The sequence below is a fragment of the Fonsecaea erecta genome, assembly GCF_001651985.1.
Source record: "Fonsecaea erecta strain CBS 125763 chromosome Unknown Scaff8, whole genome shotgun sequence".
NCBI lineage: Eukaryota > Fungi > Ascomycota > Eurotiomycetes > Chaetothyriales > Herpotrichiellaceae > Fonsecaea > Fonsecaea erecta.
Window position 1 is genome coordinate 952895 of NW_017387251.1, and position 24696 is coordinate 977590.

Sequence of the window (24696 nt, forward strand, 5' to 3'; positions counted from 1 at the left end):
TGGCCTAGGAAAATTCGAGAAGATCAAGAACAAGCCCAGACCAGTTCGCATCACTGCCCAAGGCTCACAAGTGGTACCTGCCTACCTGCCTTATGATTGACTAACAAGCAGACCTAATAAATAATACAACTCAGGCATAGTAGACCTACAGTCGCCTAGTGGCCGCAGGTTGATGGCCCCTCCTCAATCAGGTCTGGTGTTCTTCCTGGTTTTTGTTCGTCGCCCATCCACTCGACCACCAAAATGCCCCTGGCACAAGTCATTGGGCTCGTGTGCACAACACTACTACGTCACCTGCCCTGTGCCAGTTGCCGCCAGTCGGTGGTCCCGTCATCGCCCTTGGGAGCACCTTGCACCTGTTGCAGCAGGTGGTGATGGTGATAGTGTCCTTTCTGTGCCCATCACATCGTGGCCCTCTTCCTTTGTGGGCATTGTTACTGGCTATCTGTCTCGTCGCTTTGTCAGAGATATTTGGGAATGGCAATGGGTGGCCAGTGGGATAACTGGACCGTCTAGGACACGAATGGAGATTGTGGGCGTTGTCTTTTGCTGCCAGAGGAAAAATGCCCTGGTGCATGCTCCAACGCTCACACATGCACATGTCCCAGTTGGCACAGTCCAAGTCCCACCCAAACTAGGCTCAACTCCTCAGCTGGCTCTCTTCTCACCTCACCACCTGCGTAATAACTCAACCAACCCCCCATCGTCCTCTGCTACATCTTCCCTCAACTCTCTTTCAACGTTGGCAGCGTGCATTTGTGCTTCTCGTTTTTCGGTTGTGGCTGCGGCTGGTGTGACAGCCTCTCTTCCTGCAACGTTACGCTTTACAACCTGCATCTTTTGAACAGTCATCCATTTAGGCAAAGACTTTGGCCCGCATCCCCTCCCCGAACTGGGCTGCCCAACCCAGCGAGCCGCATCTACGTGATCAGCCATTGTCCTCCCTGTTTCCTTCAAATCCTGTAGCCACGCCCTGTCATGGCAGGACGCCGCTATGCCGACGACGTGTCCATTTACGATGACCGTCGAGAAAGTTACTCCCGGAATGGTCGACGATACTACGATGACCGTTTCGTGGAAGAGGAGGTAGACTTTCGCCGTCCCACGCCTGTTCGTGAACGGGAAAGAGAAACCATCGTGCGAGAAGAAATCCGTGAACGGCCAGGGTCGACTCCTGCTTTCCTGCAAGAGGGCTATGGTCGAACCACTGCGGGGCCGGTGGTGCTTCGAAAGCGAGAGCAAGAAGACTACGAGTTCGTTGCTCGTCCTCGTCGGCGCTCACCCTCCCCGCAGCCAGAGAGAAAGGTGGAAAAGGAGGAGATCATCATCAGGAGAGACGAGTCGGAACATAGACCCCCTCCACCACGGGTAAGAGAGCGGGAGCGAGAGGTCGACCATGAAGAGATTATCATCCGCCGAGACGAGCGGGAGCCCGAGCGCAGACTGCCACCTCCCCAACGTGATCGAGATCGGGAAGAAATCATCATCCGACGAGATGAGCGAGAACGAGAAGTCCGACCACCGCCGCCCCGGGAAGTGAACTCTTCCCGGGAGGAAATCGTCATTCGCCGTGATGAGCGGGAGCGCGAGCTACGGCCACCGCCACCGCGAGAAGTCAACTCATCGAGGGAAGAAATTGTCATCCGCCGTGATGAGAGAGAGCGCGAGGTGCGACCTCCGCCGCCGAGAGAGGTCAATTCCTCAAGAGAAGAAATCGTCATTCGTCGTGACGAGAGTGACCGGCGCTCTCGCTATGATGACTATGACGACGTCGTCTCTCGCCGAGGGGACTTCGACCGGAGATCCGTTCGCGGCGATGTTGACAGGCAAGAAATCATCATCCGCCGTGATGAGCAGAATCTTGACGCCCCCCGCCGCTACGACGACTACGCGCTGACTCGTCCCAAATCGCATGAACGAGCGAGGTCGCGAGTTCGTCGGTCCAGCAGCGCTTCGAACGATGAAATCATCATCCGTCAACAGGAGCGAGAAGGACGCAGTGGCACTCGCAACCAACAGGAAATCATCATTCGCAAGACCTCTCGATCTCGGTCCCCTGCGACGTCAGTGACCTCAGCTCGCACGGCCCCGGCGCCTCTGCCTCCCACAGAGCCTCCGGTTATCAACGCTCCCACCATCCATCAAGAGGTCATAACACATCATCGTCATATCGACCATGGCTTTGAAGTTGCCATCCCGACCCGACCACGGGTGATTTCACGACCACCATCTCCGCCAAGCCCGCCCCTGGCTCCTCCTCCACCACCGGTACGAGCCCGATCAGAAGAGCGTATTGAGATCAGCAGAACCCAAACCCGGAACGGTCGTACCGAGAACGAAGATATTGTGATAGACCGCAGGGATGGTCCGGCCAGCCCGAAAAGCGTGGCGCCGTACACTCCTCCCCCGGTACGTGATCCGTATTACGACCCTCCACCGGCTCGTCGTGACGTCTATCGGGGCTATGAGCGGGACGTGCACGAAGAAGCAGAGTACTATAACGCTCGTGCCATGGATCGAGCTTATATCGGCGAGGCCTACCAAGGAGCTACCCGTGACTGGGAAATTGTCGATGTTCCCCCGGGTACACGTCGTGTCCGGATGGACGGTGCTGGCGGGGCAAGTCAGGAGATCACCTGGCAAAGGTACAATGGCGTGCGGAGAAGCAAGTTCATGCCTGACGGAGTTGATGAACGTTACGACAGCGCGGTTGCGAGACCCCTTCCAGCGCCGGCACCTGTGCTCCCGGCGCCGCTCCCGGCACCGATTCCAGTGCATCCTCCCGCTCCACTGCCAGCCGCTAATGGAGAAATTGGCCGTCGGTATGGAAAGGAGCGCAATCCCAAGGACGGCCTGTGGACCGAAGTGACCAAGGATCTCGTTGTCAAGGAGGCGATTCAAGAGATGGGGTACGAGTATGAGGAGACTGATGACTTCTACTATATTATCGCGTACCTGCGTTACGTGAGTTTTTGCACCGCACGACATACATTGCTTGCAAAGTGCTGACCGTGAAATAGGAAGACATTGCTCGTCTGGTCGGTCTGTCGGACGATATTCGCAAAGAGCGCCGTAAGCGGATCAAGGAGATTGAATGGGAAAATCGAGTGCTCCCTCCCGCAGTTGAAGAGCCACTGCCACGCCCTCTGGCCATCGAACCTCCACCGCCACGACACCGCCAGGAGTGGGATCGAGAAGAGGAGCGCTTTATTGAGCGGGAAGTTGTCTACCGAGGGGGTCGACCACCTCCACCACCCGGCTGGAGGCGTTGAATTTGAGCCGCAATCTAGACTCGGATTTATGGAGAAATGATGTTCAAGATGCTTCACGACGAATCAAGTGGAGACGAATTCCCTTTGTTTGGTGGATAGCATTTTAGCAAGCGTGAGTTTCCTTGACAGCAAAGACAGAAAAACAAGAGATATGCTCTATACCGATATACGAATTTTCCGATCTCAGGCTCGGTCAGAGGGGGAGGATGATGCTTGGGTATATTGGTGCCTGGGGTGCTTGATTTTCACATGTGATACGATTGACAAGATACGGCAAGATACGGCCTCGAAGAAGATTATGATGGTGTGATGATAATGTGGTGATGATGATCATGTTGATGAACGCTTGTCGCCTTGTCCTATGAGAGAGTCCATCGCCTGGGGAGCTACTTCCCACAACATCATATTGTTTGACCCATACGACACTGGCACACGATGATAATGTCCATGATGGGAGTGACGGCCTCTGCTGTGTATCGCCATTTACGACCTCTCCCGCACTCGATATAGCAACAAGATAATCTCCTGTCCATACTTGTGAAGAAACCTGGCTCGATTTGATGCTGTAATGTATGTCCACTGGCCTGCCATACGCAACAACAGCAACAACAACTGACGCTCAATCAAACAATCAGTCTGTGCCGAGTGGGGGGCGCTCCGCGAGAAAACTGAAAAAAAAAAAAAAAAAAAAAAAAAAAGAACGAGTTGAGTGTGAGAGTGTATGTATCCCAGACAGTTCGAACAGCCAGCCAGCCAGCCAGCCAGCTAGCTACATACATATCAATCTATTCACCATTATATACCGTCTTTCGGTTACATTAACTCCACACCTGGATTCTGGTTACTAGTATATATATATATATAATTTACAGTAAGATGTACTGCACATATGTACGTACTTATCTATGTATGTATAAGTAGGTATAGATAGGTAGGTACAGCGGGAGGGAATCTCGGGCGGAGGGACAGCCTAATTAATGAGCCTAGTGAGCCTTAGGAGGAAGGGAGGGAAGGGAGGGGACGGGGCGTCGACCGCTGAGGGAATACAGTATAGTTAGTATATAGGGGAAGGGAGCTAGCCACTTAAGCTATATAGCCATCCACCTACCCATTCATTCATTCATTCACTCACTCTTTCACTCACTCAGTTAATCATTAAGCACAATCAAACAACAATTATGATCAAGAAAAACAACACTCCCTCTAGGCCGTGATATATATTGCCTCGACCATCGCCGTTCTGTCAGGTCTATCTATCTATCTAGTCCCTCGCAGGAGAGGGGAGTAATGCCCCCAGTGGGATACACACAGGCAGGGTACAGCAGGCAGGGTACAGCAGGCAGGATATCTCTGCTTCTACTTCTACTTCTCCTGCCGTACTCGGTACGTACATAGAGATACATACATGCATACATACATACATATATACATACATAGCTAGATATACAAAACTCGTCTGTCTTCTGTCTGTCTGCGACGTGTGTTTTTTCTCCCTTTCCCGCCCGGAGTCAGGATTGGTATGATTTATCTTGTCTTATCTTCTCTGGTGTCGTCTTGGGGCAGGTAAGCCCGTTTATATTTCTCCTTTTTTGTTTTCTCTCTCTCTCTCTCTCCCACTCAAACCGGACTCTTGGGATAGTGGTAATCGGCGTCGTTCCTGCGGCTGGCGGCGCGGTCCGCTTCCTCCTCGTCCTTGATCTCGATGCTCGTGTTGACGTATATCTGCTTGTTGGTGTTGAGCTCCTCCTGGCTGGAGCTGTCGTTGGCCCAAAACGTGTCTGTCATGCTGCTCATCTTGTCCTTCCACCGCTTTGTCTGCCCGCCGCCCGTCACTCGGGTGGGGAGGTGGCCCATCTCGATGTCTCCATTGGGTGCGCGGCTGTTGCGGTTGTTGGTCCCCATGCTCGTGCTGCCGCCGGCGGTGCCCTGCTTGGCGTAGCCGTGGCTGCCGTAGCCGTAGGAGGGGGCCATGCCGCTCTTCTTGTTGGACGTAGTCTTGCGCGACGAGTGTGCTTCTTTGGCCTTGGAGTACAGGCCCGGACAACAGCCCACCATGACGGTGACCGCCGACTCGACGACCGCCCACAAGGCGAGCCACGATGAGGACGGGGTCGAGTGGCCCTGGGATTTGACGCCAATCTGGACCACGCGGATGGTGGCGAAGATGATACAGACCAGCCCGACGCAGAAGAGAGCTCCAATGCCGACTTTTTGCGACGTCGGCCGTTGCAATTTCCAGATCAGCCGCAGGGGGAGGAACATAACTGAAAGGGAAAGAACAGAAAATCAGCGACATGGACAGACTCGAGCCTGGCAGAGGTGACTTGGACTTACTGAAGAGATCTGACAAGACGTCCACCGCATAAGCGTAGTAGAGCGAAGCAATCTGAGCATCTACGTCTCTTTTCTCGGTGCACAACCCTGGCGTGAACCATGCGTGCATACTGTGGCAGCTGGTAAAGTTCGTGATGACACAGCCAATCAAGGTCTAGGCGGCGCAGTCAGTGGATGAGGACAACCGAACTTGAATCTTCGCGCAAAAAGAAGACACATCGACGGGGTTGGTTCTTACCAAGACACAAAATGCTGCAGCCGCCCACCAGAGGCGCAGATACATCGGAATGCCCATCATCAGTCGGCGATAGAGGCACAAAAAGGCAAACTTGACCGAATATAGCGTAAACCAGAAGATCATGGTGTTGGCGAAGAAGATCTTGATCATGAAGAGGGAGTCGGCCAGGATCTCGGGGTAAATTGGTATCTTGCCCGTTGTTGCGTCCGTGACGCGGAACATGGTGGGAGTCAAGACGATGTACATGACGGTGAGGGAGAGAAAGAAGAGGTAGGCAAGCAAGAGGAAGAAATCCTCCGCCTGGAAACTCTTCGGTTGACGGACTCTCACCAGCGCCCTCGCCAAAAAGACAATGCTGGTGACCGCAAGCATGGAGTATGCCACCCCAAGCAGCACCCTTTCAGAGACATAGTTCTGAGAGGATGACATGATAGGCAATGCAGAGTGTCGTTGTTCGAGGGTGGCAAGGCTGCTGGTTTGCTGGGCAAACCCCAGACCTCAAAAGACAGCAATAATGAGTGGACGGTGGCCAGGAAAGAAGGGATGGAGAAGAGAAAAGGCCATCTCTCAAATAATATGGGGAGATGGAGGACATTTTCCCTCTTTGCAAATGTCGATAACCATCTCCTCTACCGAGTACCACGAAAGGGTTTTGGTGCGACGCACGATGGGACAAGCGAGGTCGCCTCATGCTCGAGACCGGTTGGGATTCGCATATACCATGGTCTGGCGAAAACTTCCACGCCCCAGAGAGATGCAGTAACGTATACTGGGTCAACACCACTAGTGAGAGTCTTGGGCTTTGGCATACCCAGGGCAAATTCTTGATTTTCACGGTTCCGACAACGGTGTGGTGCTAAGGGCATCCTGGCCGAAGTCAAACGAACGCCCAGGCTGGCCTTAAACGTCTGCTAGAGGACGGACGACTCCGGTCTCTTACGGTCATCAGGGATCTGCCGGGTGCGGCGTCCAGGGAAAGTGAATAATTCATGTTTTGCTCCCCCGTTTAGCTCTTCCCCCTTCCCTCTTGCTTCTCTGCTTTCTGACACTCTTCGTCTTCACAAGAGAGGAAGCACGGGGGATGTGCTTCACTCCGTACAACCTGCAGCGTCAGTCTGGTCCTGAAGAAGGATTGCAAGAATAAAATGCCGTTATAGGCCAGGCCGCGGCCCATCAGGTTGGAAAAGGCACACCAGTCAAAGACTGCTCAGTCACTATCGAGCCCTTCAGACTGCATGCAACCTGCTCGTGGTGCCTCCAGGCTAGCCCTTAATCTTCCAAGATCGACAATTGGCCCACTTTGCTGTGAAGCCGTTACTGGCACTAACCAGAATATCGACAGAACGCCAATAAATGAAAACCAAACCCACTTGGTGCAAGACAGCATGTTGCATTAACCGTGTCGGCGTAAAGCTTAATGCCGACGAGGCCGAAGTCTGGGGAACCGGGCGATCGGGCGAACAAGATAGCCTCGTTACAAGTCGCTGTGGCAAAGGTCGACAAAACTTTTGCCTCTTCCCCTGTGAAGTGCATAACAAGTATGAACCCGGTACGAGTCAAAGTCTCCGTGTTCGCACAAGCACCAGCCTTCCGATACAAAGAGTATAGCTCCACAACGAGTGGTTTTTGGGCACTTGTCAGATAGGAGTAGGTCCAAACTTCGTCTCGATCGAGAGCTTTCTCGCTTCGGTAGGCATGATATCGGTGAGCGAGGGTTGGAACAAGGGGGCCATCATCTGTGAGCTCGAGCGTTGGATCAGATAGATATAGCGAGTCCTCGGCACGGTGCCTGAGAGTCTGGCGAATTGATGATTGCAGGATCAGATGATGGAGAGGAGTTGGGACGTGTGCCCTAGGTGCGCCAGTTCGGTCACGTGATTCCGCTAGTCTGAATATGGTTAGCGAGAGCCTAGTTGCATAGTACTAGGATTCAGGGGTTATATCAAAAGACTGAAGCCTTGGCATTCCATGGCACAATCTAATATTCCAGTCTAGGGATGCAACACGACAGTAGGCGAGGGGCTTTAGCTTTCTGTGTAGCCTGTCAACCCTTTCTTCCTATCAAGTCTGGCGCTTCCGCATTTCCATGAGCAAGAAAAGGAATTCGAGCACCAAAGTACAGGGTATGTCCTCGTCACCTCTCCCACACCCCCAGTGCCTCGTGGCAGTGAAGGGTAATACCCAGGATGTCCGGGTGCTTTCCGAGCTTTGCATCTATCCGAAGTTTCTATTGGAACCGATGCTCACTAGTTCTGGCCCAGTCCACTAGACTGCCTGGAGTGGCAAAACCGTGAGCTTCAGCAATCCACGAGTCAGAATCTTGCTGCGGCTCTAAAGGTTAGTTCCAGGGACAGAACCTTCTTCCATGTTCAACACGGGATAGGAGTGATTCAGCTCACCCCCAAGTCTCCGCTAGAAAGTCTAGGCAAACGCCGAAATCTCCAAACGTGGCAGATCCCGACTCCAAACTCGGGAGGTTTTGGATCCTTATATCGAACCATTGAAATGAACGCCCACTTGTCTCTATCAAGTCCACCTTGTCTGAATTTCGACACAAAGAAATGAGAATGTCGAGCAACTATCAAAGCGCCATTTGACCACGCGACAGGCCCACATCGTTAGTACGAGTATCGAGGCCTTCCACGACGTCTTCTGTGGAGAGCTTTGTCGTAGACGAGATACATCAAGGAGGAGTTATTGCGTGGTCGACGAAATTTGATCTGACATTTCGGAAGGGTGGGCACCACCAGATGGCTGATCCTGGCCAACGTAAGTAGCCAGCCTTTTCTCCTTGATCCCAGTTCTCTGGCTTCCCCTTCTGCATCTCATTCTTTCGCTTTTGGGGACTGTTCAAGCTTGCAGAGGCTAGGCACAGGCTGAATTTGCTTTGAAGCCTTGGCAAGTGTAAAGCGAGCATCAATCGCTGCATCCACAGAGGTTGCACTCCTTTTCTAGAATTCTTCTTTCTCTCGCTTCTCTACATTTTCTCGTATTTTTCTCCCCCCCCCAATCATGCGCTTCTCTCTCCACGTGGCCGCCCTCGGCCTGGGGTTTGCGGCGTCCGTCGCCGCTCAGAACACGTTTGAGCCACCTGATTTCAACGTCACGGAAGCTCTCTTGGAGCAGGGCGTCAATGTATCGGCGTTGCCAGAGCTTGACTCCCTAACCAAGAGATCCTCTATATCTGCATGCTCGATTGCGGTGAGTGTCCATCCTGAACACGAAATTTCGGAACACCTCACTGACTGTTTCCACCAGTGTGACACTCTGAGGCTTCTCTTCGGCTCATCCAACGTGATTGAGCAAGGCAACCAAGGCTATAACTCCTTTACCAACGCCTACTGGTCCGTTCAGCAAGAAAATGTCGATCCTTACTGTATCTTCAAACCGGCAAGTGCGGCCCAAGTGTCAATAGCAATTTTGCTCTCTCGACTCACTCAATGTCCCTTCGCTGCCAGGTCTGGCGGGCATGCCGCCTTTGCCGGCGCATCCAGCATCCAGGGTGGTATCACCATGTCACTCGAGAAACTCAACACGATCCAGCTCTCATCCGACAAGAAGACCGCCGCCGTCGGCCCTGGGAACACATGGTTCACCGTGTACACCGCCCTTCAGCCTGCCGGTGTGACAGTAATTGGCGGCCGTGTCTCAGCCATTGGAGTGGGTGGCCTCACCACTGGCGGTGGTATCTCTTTCTTCTCCAACATTTACGGGTGGGCCTGCGACAATGTTGTCAGTTACGAAGTTGTGACCGCGTCCGGTATCATCGTTACTGCTAGCGCTACCCAGAACAAGGACCTATTCTTTGCCCTTCGTGGCGGCGGCAATAATTTTGGCATCGTGACCAAATTCACATTGAACGTTATTCCTCTTCCTGGCGGCTTGATGTGGGGTGGCGGCCGCGTGTCCCTGGAAGACCAATTCGACGCTGTCATCGATGCCTTCTACAATGTTGGCGTCAACTCGCCTCAGGATCCCAACGCCGCCCAGATCCTTTCGTTCGCCTATGCACAATCTGCTGATCTCAACGTCGCCGCTGCCGACCTCCAGTACGCGAAGCCCGTTGCTAATGCGCCAATCTTCGCCGAGTACTTGTCCATCCCTGCCATTTCCGACACCACCAAGGTCCGCACACTGGCAGACCTGACTCAGGAATTCAACGCCAGCAACCCCGATGGCCTGCGCGAGACTTATTGGGCAGCCACGTACAAGCTCAACAAGAACCACACGGCCTCGGTCCGAGACATCTTTTTTGAAGAACTCGAATCGATCAAGGATGTCGCTGGTTTGGTGCCCGCCGCGACCTTGCAGGTCATCACCGAGGGTCAACTGGCCGCCATGACCAAGAACGGGGGGAACCCACTGGGTCTCTCGACCTCCGCGGGTCCGTTCTTGCTGCTCAACCTGAACATGATGTGGACCAACGCCGCCGACGACACGAGGATCCTCCAAACGAATCAACGGATTGTTAGCCGGACTGTGGCCCTGGCTCAATCGATGGGGCTGTACGAGGACTACATCTACATGAACTACGCCAGTCAGTTCCAGGACGTCATTGCCAGCTACGGTTCGACCAACAAGGCGAAGCTGAAAAGCATTGCCGCCAAGTACGATCCTACCGGCGTCTTCCAGACGCTGCAGCCGGGATACTTCAAGCTGGATGGACCGCCTAGCCCCACTGGGCCGTAGAGGGTTGTTGTACTCGTGACGAGATTGGGGGTTGAGATGTGGTTTTAACAGCGGAAAAATCATTCCTTTGTTTCAAATCTCACCTATTAACACTCTAGATTTCATGTTCAGCGGCTGTCCGTCTTTTCACATGTTGCAGCCCTCCCTGCCCACTGTATTATTGTTTTAATTAATCAAGGGTCTCACCATGTATGATACTATGCTTTACGAGGGGCAGGGCAGGGCAAGGCTCGAAGGATCATGTAATTCTAATAGTAATTCTACAAAACGATCTCATGCGTTTCAAACTTGGGTCTCGTCCAAACCTCAGTTTCTCATTGGGAGGGTCCTTAAGGGTCGATGTGGGTTGCGATGTATTCTTCAACATGGCCTCAAGGCCATTGGCTCTCACCCTGACAATCTCAGTTTCAGGACCCGGTGCATCCTTGTCCGGCCAACCTGACACAAGACACTAGCAATATGGCAGCGTAAGCACTTGAATCATATGGCACAAATCAGCCTAAGGGTCCACGGTGCGTGTGTGTAGGCCTTCCCAGCAGAGGTGTTCCCAGCCAGACTTATTAGAGCGAAGAACCCTAATCCTTTCGCAGTCACCCCAAAGAGTGTGTGCGGGCGGCTGCGAGGTGGGTAGATGGTCCAAGACATAGATGTACGGCATGTTCATCGGGAAGGGCGTATGGCCATGGAAGAGAATGCCATGATGTCAACGGTAGGACCTGGACGCCCAGGGCCCTGGCTAATCGATACATGCCGTGACTGAAAGAGAAGATGTTGAGGCAGATAACAGCTCAGCACAACTGCAAGGTGAGCGATGTGAGTTGAAGCCGCAAGGCTGAAGCTTACCTAAAACAAGTTAGTCTGGAGCTAAACCGCATCTGAATCTCTCTCTGGGCAAATGACGGCATCGTCCTTGGAAGTTCACAAAGTGCAAAGCAACACCATTCCACATCTTCACACAGAGCCTCCAGTACCTAGGTTGTTTCCAGGGCTGAGCTCTCCAGACATCAAGTCCCTCCCAGTAAAGCTAGCTCATTGATCTTTCCAGGCTGCATACCACCGCCGCCGCTGCACTCATACTGCCACAATCTCACTTGGCTTCAGCAAATGAACTGAATTGGTCAGTGATCAAGCAGACCCCCACGCCTGACCTTCGTTTGCCACAAGAATGGCCGATCAAACCACTTCCGACCATGACGATTCGCTCAACGTCTACATCTTAACATACAACTGCGCACGAACCCTCGTCAACCCTGCCATTTTTGCACCGTACCTGTTCCATGCTCTCCCTCCAGACAGCGACGCCCCGGAACTTCTCGTCCTCTGCCTGCAGGAGCTCGCGCCGATCAGCTATGCCTTTCTCGGAGGCTCGTTCCTGACGCCCTACTTCAAGGCGTTTCGGGAGACCGTGAAGCTCGCCTCCAAGGACCATGGGTACGTGAACGTGGTGAGCAGGAACTTGGGCATGACTGCCATCATGGTCTTTCTGAGGGATGACGTCGTGGACAGCCTCGCGTGGGTCAGGACAGCCGGAGTTGGCGTGGGTGTTAGCGACATGGGTAACAAAGGCGCCGTGGGGGTTCAACTGGGATATAGAGTAACTCGAGGCGACCTACCGACAGCAGCAGATGGCGAGGTCGAGGGTGGAATCGGAGAGGTTGAGTTCACTTTCGTCTCGGCCCATCTCGCGCCCATGGAAGATGGTCTCGAGAGGCGAAACGAGGATTACAAGAACATTGTGCAGAGATTAGTGTTCCTGCCGGATCAGAGACGCAAGGCTCCGCTACCTCAGGGCGAAGAAGGGGAAGACGCGCCTCTGCTACAGGGGTCACTCGCTTCGCAGGAGTTCCAGACCCTTGGTGGGGAAGAAAGAGGGATGTACACAGCATCATCATACTTCTTCTTCGCTGGTGACCTCAACTATCGCACATCACTGCTTCGACCGTCTCCACAGGATGTCGAGGAGAAATTCCCGCAGCCCAGCCCGGGCAGGGACGGTCCCATGCACTTCCACGATCTGCTCGCGGAGGACCAATTGAATCAGCAGGTCAAGGCTGGGAAGACTCTGCACGGGTTGACAGAGGCTCCAATCACGTTCCCACCGACCTACAAGTACGACACTGACGGAAGCAAGGCTGTCCTCCTGGTCGATGGAGATGACCGTCAACACTGGAGCTGGGCACGTCATCGCTGGCCCAGCTGGTGCGACCGTATCTTCTTCTCGAGCCCCCGGATAAGTGACGTCAAGGTGACTCCGCTTCGATACACGTGTCTGCCGCTGTTTGCAACCTCGGATCACCGCCCAGTAGCACTAGCAGCCTCAGTGCCTCTGAAGGCGGTATCGAATGCAGGGCAGGGGGAGGGTGAGAGGGGCCCGACGACGACAGCACCATTCGGCATCGACCCAGACTGGAGGAGCAGGAGGGTCCAGGCACGCAGGAAGGAGTTGGCCGTGGGGATCATGGCTTATCTGGCACTGACATGGGAAGGTAACGGTTTGCTGGTTGCAACGACGATTGGTGTTGTGGGTGGATGGTTGATTATCAGATCTCTTCTCTTGCAGTGAAGCGACGACTGGATCAATGGGTCAATGGGGCGGGAAGAGACAGCCGGAAGATCGGCAATGAACCCTACATTTCTTTCGCAGTGCCGACATTCAGGATTCCACGAACTTGTCCAAAGGAGGGAATTCATTGTGACTTGGAAGAGGATAGAGGCAGCCCAGGGTGGGTGTTGACCAGCTGATTCACCAAGTGTGTGGGGAATCTGGTCTGGATTGAAGAACGGAGTACCCCCCAAACGAGTATGGGCAGAGGGGATTACGCGAGTGCTTCTCGAAGGTCGGACAAAACGCTTCGATAGGCATTCTAGCGCCCGTCGTGGAAGCATTCTCGGTTGGGACATTTCCCCTGCTGATCTTCTTTTTCTTTCTTCCTGTGCTTTGGCGCCCACCTGTCGACCAGTCGCCGTAAGAGGAAGGCGCGGGGAATAGCCTGGATGAAATCACCCGGCATGTATGTATGTATGTATGCATGCATGCATGCATGGTTCTGGCTGCTGGATCACGTTGGCGACGAGTAATCTGGGCCCAGGCTGAAAGGTTACCGAACTGGGCGCCTTCCATGTACAGTATGTTCTGGGTCGGCACCAGCCGGGGCCATGATCAGTGCATCCTCCTCGATCAACTTCTGCAGACCACCGGAACTCACGTACGAGGTGGTACTATGGACTTGTTTGCAAAGCTGGTCGGCGACAGCTAGCTATGAAGGGGACCTCATATTTGGGATTCTGGGTGCTGTTCGTTCCACATTCCTCGCATAATGCCCTCCTTTGGCAGCACATCCAGCGTCTTGGTAGCGACTTTGTTCTGACGGTGCCGGCTGACATAACGAGCTGCAGCTGGATGATGGAGGGCGGACCTCTGTTGGGTTCTTGTCAGCCTTTGGTGCCAATCCGTCAGGCCCTTCATTGGTCCACGGCCCGAGGCGCGAAGTTGCGGGCTCGGTGGGAGTGGTGTGATGACTACTGTTGGTCCGGTCCGAGGATTATGCGGCCTTGATCCTTTTGTATGTACATCGAGTATGTGTGGGAGCGAGCAAGGGGATCCAGCGGAAGAGTTTCGTACAATCCCACCGTGCCAATCGTGCCACGTACCAAACCCTTCATCCAACTCAGAGATGAGTCTAGACCAGCCGGCCGGACTTGTGGTCTGGGTGCTCAAGCCATCAGCTGATTCACAGACGCTGGCTCCGCGTTTCAGGTGCGGCGTCCGGAATTGCATGTATGTCCTACATACTGTACGGAGTACGGCCCAAGTACGGGGATATCAACTATTGAACTGCGGAGCTTTGTCATTGTTTTTCGACCCCGAGAACGCTCTTTATGTATTCCACGCTGAAAGGGTAAAATTTTCCGTGGTGTGAGTGCCTTGAGACCCTATGAATGATCATCCCACCAGGCCAAGAGCATACCAGGAGATGACTGATGCTAGGCTGAGACCCAGTGAAGGGACTTGGAGTACCGAGTAGGGCATGAATGGCAGATGTCGGATGAGCCCGCAGGGTTCCGTCGAGGGGAGGGGGGGGAGTTTCTCTCAGGCAGAGCGTTACGGGCGGTGATGGGCGCTGCGGGAGCCTGCCTGACACCTAGAAAATAATAATGAAGGAGCCTTATGCCTAGCAGCCTGTTCTGACTCAGGCTATTACTAGGCGCGAGTCACATACCCAGTAAGGAAAGCGCACCTTGACTGCTGGTTGACGCGAGAAAGGGGTAAGCGTACTCGTAAGTGCTGGATCCGGCCCCCGGGAACACAGCGCAGGGCGCCATGTAACAACAACACAACGCAAGGTAACCAGTTGACGAAACCTCGTGTCTGCACTGCACTGTACATAGAATATTTCCCGGAAATCTGGCTAATTTTTCCCCTGCAGTCTCGGCGATTATTGACGTGCTGAGGTGAACCAGGGCTGAGTGGTCCGACCAGAAGAAGGATAACGGGATAACGCTTCTGAACGATACCGTAGACGTGGGCAACAGGAGCAGTGCTTGCGTGTTGGGTGTGCGTCCAGTCCAACCAAGCACGGAGCACGGAGCAATGGAGGGGAGACTTGTATTATTCGCTACCGAGAACTCTTCGTGGGTGAGAAAAGGAGGTGTTCGGTGCCGAGCCATCCAGGGCGCGTACACGTACACGTATGTACACGCACACCAACAGGCGCAGGCGCAGGCGCAGGCACAGGCAGCATTGGGAAAAAACAAATTCGGTGAGGGCACCCAACGTTTGACCAAACCAACAAAGGAAGTCGTATGTTCTGCTCCCGTAACAATGTGCAGGCAGGGTGGGGTGGGGAAGCAGAATAACGTGATGAGGCCGCGACGGGGCGGAAGAACAGTCAGGCGGTGCCCCCTGTAGGCTGTAGGCCCAATAACTCGTACTGCGTACTCGCAGGTTATGCCCTGTGGCTGCTAGGTCACTACTAGGCCACCAAAGCCTGGTGCCCTGATGCCCGGATGCCCAGCTAGCTAGTCATGGATGTGTCATGCCAGCCCACACGCTGAGCGGCCCCATTAGACTTTTGCCCGAGGGTTTCGGAGCCCCAGGGCGTGACATCTTTCTGCATTGATCATCGATACGCTAAACCATAATCCGGTGTAACCACCACCACTCGCCAGGGACTGGGCACTATATCACCCTCGTTCCATCCGCTTTCTTCAAGGCCTTGAATCTCCTTTTTTCTCTGAACAACAAACTCTCCCTTGAACGAATCAAGACTTCGCCTTGAGGACGACGACGACGACGAGTACTCTGGCGTATAGACTGCGACCCAGTTGTACGGTACAACAACAAATCGCCTTGACCACCCTGAACATATTTGCGCGACCAATCATCCCAATTGATCACTGATCTGAAACGAATACAAACGTCATCACTTTCATTGGCAACTCAACACACAACCCGCAACTCACGTTCACATATCATCCAGCGACAGCCTGTCCCGCTCGGGATTCTTCTCTCTGTCCTGCACTGCCACCTGGGCGTTGAATTGCGGCGCCATAACAAAGCCAAGCAAAAAAGAAAAACACACACAACATGTTCTCCTGCTCAAATCAACCTCGGGGATGCCGTGGGCGATGCGACACTGCCGGCGGCAAGTGCGCCGAGTGCAGAGTATGTTGGCCGTCTTTCGCATCTTCACACACATGGCGGTTATTCTAACCTCTCTTTTCCTGCAGATGTACAACTTCCGCAGTCGATCCAGTCGTCCCTTCCGATCAGTCCTCACACAGCCGCTCAACGTCCGGTCGGGTCTGCTGACTACGTCATTCGAGGCTGATGTCACCATGCCGCGGTGCCCTGCAGATGAGGCCAGATAGTTGCCCACTCGGACTCGAAACAAACCCAATCATCACCCTTGCACCAATCTCACCCATTTATCCTTCGGCAACTCATGCCTCTGGGTTTTGCCCAACCTTGGCGACAACCCAAGGCCTCTGCGCACCACCCGTCTGGATTGGGTGCTCATGAAACCTTGATACCCCACGAGCTCTACGACCATTGACGACCGCCGCCTCCGATTGGTGTTGGCCTTCTGTTATCCGGCCATTACCGCCTTTTACCAATTTCACCTTTTCGACTTATTCCTGTCCTTGTTGGGTTTCAGCGTCGGCGTTTTCCAAAGGGGGAGGGGGGTGGATTACACTTTGGATCCAGCATAATTTATTAGCGACTTTTTTCTTCCTGCATTCCGAGGCAACGACTCCTACGACCGTGCATTTTCACCTGCATTTTTCTCGACTTTGTTGATGGGAGCCCAGACCGACCACGTTGTTGTCGGTCTGCGGGCCCCCTGTGTACCAACGCTATGATCAGCACCGCCCGATTTGGACCACAAGTGACGACACAGCTTGCAGCGTGCAGCGTGCAGCTGCAGCCGAGGAACGATCCTTGTGACAAGTTGGGGGAGGGCGGGGTTTGTCGATCCTTTTCTCAAAAGCACACATTCAATGGAAAGGGGTTGGGGGGTTGGAATAGCACAAAAGCGAACGGGGACCGGGCGTCTTCGTCAATCGATAGTGAGCCTGCAACTGGTTTTCCTGCTCATGTACCAACACTGGTTTGCGTCTGGATATGTCTCACCTACGCAAGCTGCGACTGTACCTTACAAGACATTGGGTCCAACTCATTCCTGCACGGAGAGTGACCTAGGCAAATGAATCAAAAACCAAAAAAAAAAAAGTTGAACAATCTATCTCTAGCTTCGCTGCATGTTCTATTCTGCGTCCTGTGCTTCTTGCATCAATTACTACCAATTACGCTACATCCGCTGATCAATCTTTAGCGCCGTGCTCGCACAATGCAAAGACCTGCACCGCCTGACAGGGTCTGACTCCGTCATGCATGCCAATACCACAAGCTACACCGGTATCGCCCACAGCACACACACTCACACACTCACATATCTTCGCATCACTTTCTCAACACAGGGCAACCGGCGACGCAGGGACTGTGTGTGGAAATGCCTCATCTCTTTCCTCTCCTCCCCACACGGTCTGCGGGCCGGCAGGGGAAAGGCTTTCCAGTCCGTTCCGAAAGGAAGTCCACGGTTCAGCACTACGGTATTATTTCTCTCATGTGTTCATGCCACCTCGCATGGAATGCGCCTCGGCTCGTATTACTCGTGGTGCTCGAGGGGTGCGCTGAACGCGGTAACCTGGGCCGAGGATAAGCAGTCAGTTCAGTCAGTCGCGTGGTGGTGGTGGTACTATCTCGTAGGTGAGTGCTTTCTTTTAGACCATCTCGCAGTAGTTCGAGGAGGAGAGGAGTGCCTAGTTCATCTCTAATTTTGGTGTGCTGTTCCTTTGGCATGCATGGCGAGCTGGGTGAGACACAAGCGGGCGGTGCTGTTCTGACCTGCAGCAACCGTTCACTACGGTCTGGGTGGTAGGCCTCGTCGCCCCCAAAGTTGCCGGCTCTCTCCGCCATTTCCGCTTCTCCCGCATGACCGAGTCGCTGGCATTACTCGCATTACTGCGTATGATTCCACTACCTGCATGCCTCACCCTCGCATGGTTGCCCCTTTCCTTTCAAGGTCCGGACTTGTGGCATGATTGGTGGCCTGCCTGAGGCTCGTCGTCGCTCCAATGATGTGGGAAGCCCATTTTGCCCAGCATTCACCACCTCCTCTGATTGAATGGTCCAACAGCCTTGCAACCTCGAACCAATTCTTCGGATAATGGTTCTTTCACGTGAATCACGGGAAGCCCAGTCCCGGCCAGGCCTGTGCATGTGCTTGCCTCTGTCGACGTGCTCGCTGCGGTCAGAGCACTCTGCTGTCGCCATGTCTTCAGCTCGACACTTGGACGCAATTGTTTATGATCATTGCCGCCGATGTTCTCTTGTTGAGGCCCAGTTCGGGACCTTGAAAAGGAGATAGGGCCTTGTCGCACTTTGAAGTCATGTCTCCATGTCTCGCGCATCTCCGGACGCCACCAGCTTAAACATGGCTGCTCCAGTGTCGATTCTCAGAAGAATGCAGAGGTAGGGGCGGCTTGGGTAACGGAAATGAATGTCGAGTTGATGCTATAGACGATGTCGAGCGTCATGGCTGCCCTTTCCCCTCAACTGAGGCGTGATTCAATAGCACCACGCAACAGCTCCTTCCTGAAGATGGCCGCTGTGGACTATTTCTGCAGCCGGCCTTTGCCAACGTCTGGTCTCCGAACCATATCTCCCAGCCTGCAATTTTGGATATATCCAGTATGACCGACTGTCTCTATCGCAATAGAACAGTGGGCGATGCTTTTGCTATGGTGGCTGCGAGGCACGCCATGACCTCCTCAGAAGTTGGTCCTGAAAACTATGGAGCTCTACCATCATCGTACCGTCGGATCCGGAAGTCGAAATCGCTCGTGGCGTTTCCCCACGGCAATCTGCGTCTGCGTCTCCAGCGCTCCCTTCCTTTCCTGCGACACCGGAGTACCACCACCTTCTACAAAGGCTCAGACGGCGATTGGGAGAGACACGAAGAAGCGGTCCAGATTGCTCGAGCACAGTTCCTCGATGGCTCTGGTCAGACAGACCTGCAGGAGACAGAACAGCACATGCCGCAGAAGGTGAAGAAGAGAAGAAGAACGCCGCACAAGTTCAGAAAGACTGTCCGGGCCAGCGCCTATCTCGACGCTGTTCAGCTAGATACCCCAGCCACGAGATCGTTCTCGCTCACTTTTCGCGATCGAGTCCGCAGGGTGCTTGGGAAGTCCCTGAGTAGGAAAGAAAGCCTGCCTCCGCAACAGTTGGAGGCTCAGCGCAACCACTTCGCCGAATTTGACCAAGAGGCCACGCTGGTGAGTGGGTTTGACGCATACCACATCACCGACGACGGTCACACTCCAAGTCGAAGTAGATGTTCCCAACCTATCCGCGAAGATGATCTGGTGGAAGATCGTGACAGGGTGCCGTACACCGTACATTCAGCTGCAAGTCGTGAAAGCCTCCACTCCAACGCACGATCTCGAGTCACCAGCTGGACCAACTCCAGCATAACAAGCTCGATTGGTTTGCGGTCTGGTCCTATAGAGCGCAATCGGCTATCGATCATCAAAGAAGATGGTGGTCCGCACCAGCCATCATCATCTGCCGGGAAGCATATCGGTGGGGTCGCAGTGTCTCTTGAGCCATCGCAGTCAGCCACGAACAATGCCCGGACATTCCCGGCGGTGGACAGTCAGGAAATCTATTCGGCATTGGTCAAGCGAATCAGTGAGGAAGAGGTTGAAGTAGAGAGGACGCGAATTGCACTGGAAGCAATCAATCGGGACCGCGAGCCGAACAGCAGCAGTGAGGTCTCGGACGCGAGACCCACCATCAGAGCTATTCACAGTGATTCTTCACTCAATACAATGACCGCGCATAATGCGAACCGGCGATCTAGCAGCCAATCTGGCTCATGGCAACAATCTGCTGACACGAGGACGGATGAGCAATACAAGGAGAATGCTGACAAAACATGGGAGCGGCTGGCGGAACAAGAGTCACAGTCGACTTTCTTCCCCTTCTCGAGCGAGAAGAGACCGAATATTACTCCAAGCCCCTTCAAGAAGTTCCTGGACGAGAGGCGTCACCGCAGCCACAGCAGGAGCCGACGGCGCGACCACGCGGATGTGGACAGGGGCAGCATTATTGTCAATCGCCAGTTGAGCAACCCTGTGATGGAGCGCCCGCAATTCGGTCTAAGCACTGCGAGCATCTATTCGCGAACGACGAACGGCGGATCGAATGAACAATACCAACGGCCATTCGACAGCTCGGATGAGTTGCGTACAACTGGTCCCGTAGAGTCAGAAACGAACGGTATGGCAACCATTTTGTCGACATCATTTACCTTGTCTGCGAATAGCCAACGGAATCCCTGGCCAGATGCTGTCTCGCGCCGTGATATTGAGCCAGATATCAATTCCAGTTGGCATGCGCGAGAAACAGCTCAGATCAATCCGGAGGAGGCAGTTGCTGACGACGAAGAGATGGCCTCGCGGACACTGGCGATGTCAGCAGATTCCCGTACCGCACCGAGCCGATTTCCCCTGCCCAGTGTCGGCGCTGCATTAGGATCCGCCACTCCGAAAGTGTATAGGACTCACGCTGATCTGCTCAAAAGGGCCAGCGCCGACGCCTTGAGCAGCATCTCCAACAAAGCCGAGGATGGGAGCAAAGGTAGCGGCAGCCTGCGAAAACTGAGCCCCGGAAACATTGCAAAGCTTTTCAAAGAGAAGAGGAGCCAGAGATCACTTGGACCTCAAGGTGCTGGCAAAGAAAACAGTCCGCCGGTTCAACCAGATTCCCCACCCGTAAGTACCCCAGGAAGGATGCACCTGCAGTTCCGAAATGGTACTACGAATGGGCGACTGCGCAAGAGGGCCAGTGAAACTGTGTTCTATTCTGGAAATGTTTATGCTACCTCTCATGGCTCTATCTCGACCACGCCCAGCAGGTCGCACGAAAGCCCCAGCGAGAATGTCAAACACCACCTGGTCGCCCGACTCAGCCGGCCCTTTGATATGGACGTTCCCCCACACAATCGTCCATTCGACAGCATGTATTTGGGTAAGAGAACGTCAGGTCATCCAGATATATTTGGGGGCAACAGATTGAGCGTAGCCCCTCGAACCACATTGGACGAACCCGGCCTGGACATGCAGACAGATCCGGGAGATGGACATGAAGGCACGACCGCACTACCGCCCCGATCTTACTCCGTTGGAAAGAGTGCAGCCAAGGTGTTGGGACTCCTGGGCAGCAAGAGAATGGTCAGCAACTTTCTGAGAAGCCGACGGGGAGAAAGAAGTACAAGTGCGGGTGAACATATTTTGGGCGAGGGAAGTCCAGCATTCATCTAAAACACACACACGGCATAGTTTGACTCCAATCAGTCCAGCATTGTTTAGAGGCTACCAGGCGCAATTGTGTTTAGCTCACTTGCTAGTGATCCTAACATGGTAGCATACAGCATTGAGCCGGGCTTGAGAAGCCGAGCAAACCAGGAATAGAAGGGCTGCAAGAACTGGCAATATCTTATCTTAACTAGAGTCGAGTCAAGCCCGTGAGTGGACAAGGCTCAGGGAGCCGCATTTGCCTTTGACACTCGCAATTGCCCCAACCGTCGTTGTATGAACATGAGTATGAGCTCGAACCTGAATATGGACTACGCAGCAGCCGTGCCATATTATCTCCTGGCATGCTGCAATATCGAGTGTAGCTACAAATAGAGACGTTAGTGGTTGTCAGCACGTGACGTGGTGCGGAATCTCAGCCTTCCTTTCCCTCTTCTCGACCTTCATGTCACTCTTCCGATCAATGAACCTCCCTTCAACCCTGTTGTTTATCGAATTCATAATCGGGTCTTGATGGTCATGCGTATTTTATTCATGAACCTTATACCGCTGATGACCCACCTGTTTTCCGTATCGTCGAGTGTCCTCTGTTTGATACCGGCGTCGTTCTGTTTGTATTGCAGCTCCCTACCAGGCCATTGTTACGAGTCCCACCCGTTGCCGCCGTTCAAGAGCCTGCGGAATCACTCTCGGGGACGCTATGGATGACCTTACCATCAGCTTTTTCCGCCCCATATTTAGAACGCATTTGTCAACTAGCCCGTCGTATCAACCTGAAGAGCCCCCAAGAAACGCTACTGCCTCTCCTGAAATCCTGTGAATTCAATACGATAACCCTCCAGGGAACCTTGTCCATGCCGCGTTTCTCTGTCTACTCTTTGCGTACAGACCAGCGAGGAGAGAGACTTACAACCGGTGGAGCACATTATCCACCGAAATAAGAAGGATGCCCGTTTGAACCGATATCTGTGCAATGGAAGACTGCTACAGCTCTTGAACGAGGCGAGTACCACAACTGAAAATACTGAAGAGCTGGCTCAGGTCCATACTCGTATCAGGCTGGCTCCACAGGAACGAATTCCTAACCGTCTCCATCGAAGAGCAGGACTACTTGGGTGGAGATGCGCACTGTTCCACCTCCTGAGCCACTGGAACGAACGCTGTATTATTGTCAACAACAATCATACAACGCTGAAGCGTGTGAGAGGCAAGTGTAGAAAAGGCCTGTTACATCCCGCCATGGCCAGAATCTCTTCTTTCTTCTCTGCAGGTAACTCTCCCCAGTCATCCGTGCAGAACTACAGAAAAACTTACAGTTTACAGATTTCAGACATGATGGCGAAGGAGTTCGTCTCTGAGCCATCTTCATCTTCCGGCCGTTTCGACCTGAGGAGGTCTCTGAGGGCTGCCAGGGCTCGTCCTTGGTTGGTCAACAGCGTCCTTCGTGGACGGTCAACGGCCGCTGGGGTCAAGGGCGTTGAGGATGCCCCTTCATCGTCCGCGACCACCACTGTGATAATTGTCTCCGACTCTGCGCTGGCCGCTACTGTCTCGTGTGATGCGGAGAAGCAATCCTTGCACAACACCACCGCTGAGGCGAAGGCTGCGACTTCTGTCAACGCTGGATCCAAGGCAAAGGTCATGGGATCTCGGATTCCCGGACCGGTCACACCGGTCCTTCATGGCACGTTGTCGTCTCGGCTTTGTGGATCCACCACACTCGACAAGGAAGGCGATTTGAGAAAGGACAGGACAACCGCCACGTCTCTCACCATCACAGGGGGGACAGCCTCGGCGTCACGGCTCCCGGTTCGCAACAAGGCTTCGCACGTTGGGCGACGGCCGGCTCTTGAGCAGGTACGACACAGCAAGCACCTTGTTGCTCACGCCAGGAACCAGGTGGACAAAGAGGCCGGCAACAACAAAGGGATTGGGGGATCTGGCGGCTGCCGCCAACTTGTTCGACGACTGGAAGCGATGTCGATCCAGAGTTGCATAAACCCGGAGCCAATCAGGAGTCATCGAGGTGACCGCCTGGTCAAATCGATCCTGAAGCATCGTGTTGAGCCCTTTGAGGAGACTGAGCGGACTGCACCGACTTCTGCCGGCCAGGGAGTGACATCTGATAATCCGGCTCAGAAGAAGAGTGTGACATTTGCCCCGTCGCCGTTAATCACACCGGCCCGTTGTTGGCCCAAGCACATCGTCCCGGAGTGGCGATGTCATCAGTGTGGTAGCTGTGGGCATTTGCCGTGGTGTCGTGAGCTGGTGGGCGCGAAGCTAGGGCTGCAGACTTCTGATGTCTGGCTGAAAGATCAACAGATCCGAGGCTACGACTACTTGAGGCATTCGGGAGGCTATCTCAGCAAGTACGGTTCTCATGCTCCCACGGAACTATGGAGTTTTTGAGACTTGAGTTGCCTCCGAGAGTGGTTTGAACTCTTTCAACGTGGGCGTCTTACTGGCTTTGGGAATCCCCGATTCCATTCACACGTGGTTCATTTCACACACGCATCAGACAGTTGCTCTTTTTGGCTCTGTGGGTTCTGGGGGATTTACTGCAATGGCTGCAGACAGTTTGAGACGTTCGGTGGGGCTATCACTGATTGAGGATGCTGTCTGTCTGGTCGTGGAGGTCTCGCAGGACGCTGGAGGCTTCTCACCTTTGGTTGCCTGATGTTTGGTGGAGGACCGCTTGTTGAGGAACGCGCAGAAGCAGGTATTGTGACGACCTCGTTGGCAATCGAGCACAGTTTGGTTTTTCAGTCAATTGCCCCCCTCTATAAAATCAAAAACTGGTGATTGGGGCCGCTCATGAACCGCCAAAAAAACTTGAAATACAAAAAATCATACTCAAATTACATAGTTGCAGTACATAGCTTTCTCCCCTTTGTCATACACACCATTCTGTGCTCAGGTTCGTGGTCGCTCAACAAGGTATTGACCGTCACTTGGAGGATACATGGAATAGAGAGTCACATGGCCATTCAACCCAGGGTTCAGATGGAGCACTTCGGTGCTGAAACAGGGTTCTGAATTCCTCGGATGGTTGTTGGTTGATACAGTGCATTTTGTTGTACATTGGCTACTCGGATGGCTTCTCGCCATATCATCCCGAGCAATTCCTCTTTATACACAGATCAGACTCATCACAAGACGGCCACGGTTGGGATTGGGATTGGGTTCCGAATGAGACGTCCGACCTGGCCTAATTGTCTGCGACACAAATTCTGCTTTCTTTCTTTCTCGACTGGCTCTGCAATGGACGGGAATCGTCCT

At 53.7% G+C, this 24696-nt stretch overlaps 6 protein-coding genes across 6 annotated transcripts; 5 read left to right on the plus strand and 1 right to left on the minus strand.

The window, feature by feature from the left end:
- Window positions 1–978: 978 nt before the first annotated feature.
- Window positions 979–3272, plus strand: AYL99_09020 (hypothetical protein; the record flags this gene model as incomplete). The annotated part of the gene is made up of 2 exons (XM_018840528.1): window positions 979–2964; window positions 3021–3272. The coding sequence occupies 2 exons, from the start codon at window positions 979–981 to the stop codon at window positions 3270–3272; spliced, it is 2238 nt and encodes a 745-aa protein (XP_018690275.1).
- A 1617-nt stretch (window positions 3273–4889) lies between these two features.
- AYL99_09021 (hypothetical protein) lies at window positions 4890–6273 on the minus strand (the record flags this gene model as incomplete). Its single annotated transcript, XM_018840529.1, has 3 exons — window positions 4890–5536; window positions 5607–5760; window positions 5845–6273. 3 exons carry the CDS (start codon window positions 6271–6273, stop codon window positions 4890–4892), a joined length of 1230 nt encoding a protein of 409 aa, XP_018690276.1.
- Window positions 6274–8856: 2583 nt separating this feature from the next.
- AYL99_09022 (hypothetical protein) lies at window positions 8857–10533 on the plus strand (the record flags this gene model as incomplete). The annotated part of the gene is made up of 2 exons (XM_018840530.1): window positions 8857–9045; window positions 9103–10533. 2 exons carry the CDS (start codon window positions 8857–8859, stop codon window positions 10531–10533), a joined length of 1620 nt encoding a protein of 539 aa, XP_018690277.1.
- Window positions 10534–11698: 1165 nt separating this feature from the next.
- On the plus strand, window positions 11699–13096 carry AYL99_09023 (hypothetical protein; the record flags this gene model as incomplete). Its single annotated transcript, XM_018840531.1, has 1 exon — window positions 11699–13096. The coding sequence occupies one exon, from the start codon at window positions 11699–11701 to the stop codon at window positions 13094–13096; it is 1398 nt and encodes a 465-aa protein (XP_018690278.1).
- A 5398-nt stretch (window positions 13097–18494) lies between these two features.
- On the plus strand, window positions 18495–21423 carry AYL99_09024 (hypothetical protein; the record flags this gene model as incomplete). The annotated part of the gene is made up of 2 exons (XM_018840532.1): window positions 18495–18568; window positions 18672–21423. The coding sequence occupies 2 exons, from the start codon at window positions 18495–18497 to the stop codon at window positions 21421–21423; spliced, it is 2826 nt and encodes a 941-aa protein (XP_018690279.1).
- A 1329-nt stretch (window positions 21424–22752) lies between these two features.
- Window positions 22753–23826, plus strand: AYL99_09025 (hypothetical protein; the record flags this gene model as incomplete). Its single annotated transcript, XM_018840533.1, has 1 exon — window positions 22753–23826. The coding sequence occupies one exon, from the start codon at window positions 22753–22755 to the stop codon at window positions 23824–23826; it is 1074 nt and encodes a 357-aa protein (XP_018690280.1).
- Window positions 23827–24696: the final 870 nt, after the last annotated feature.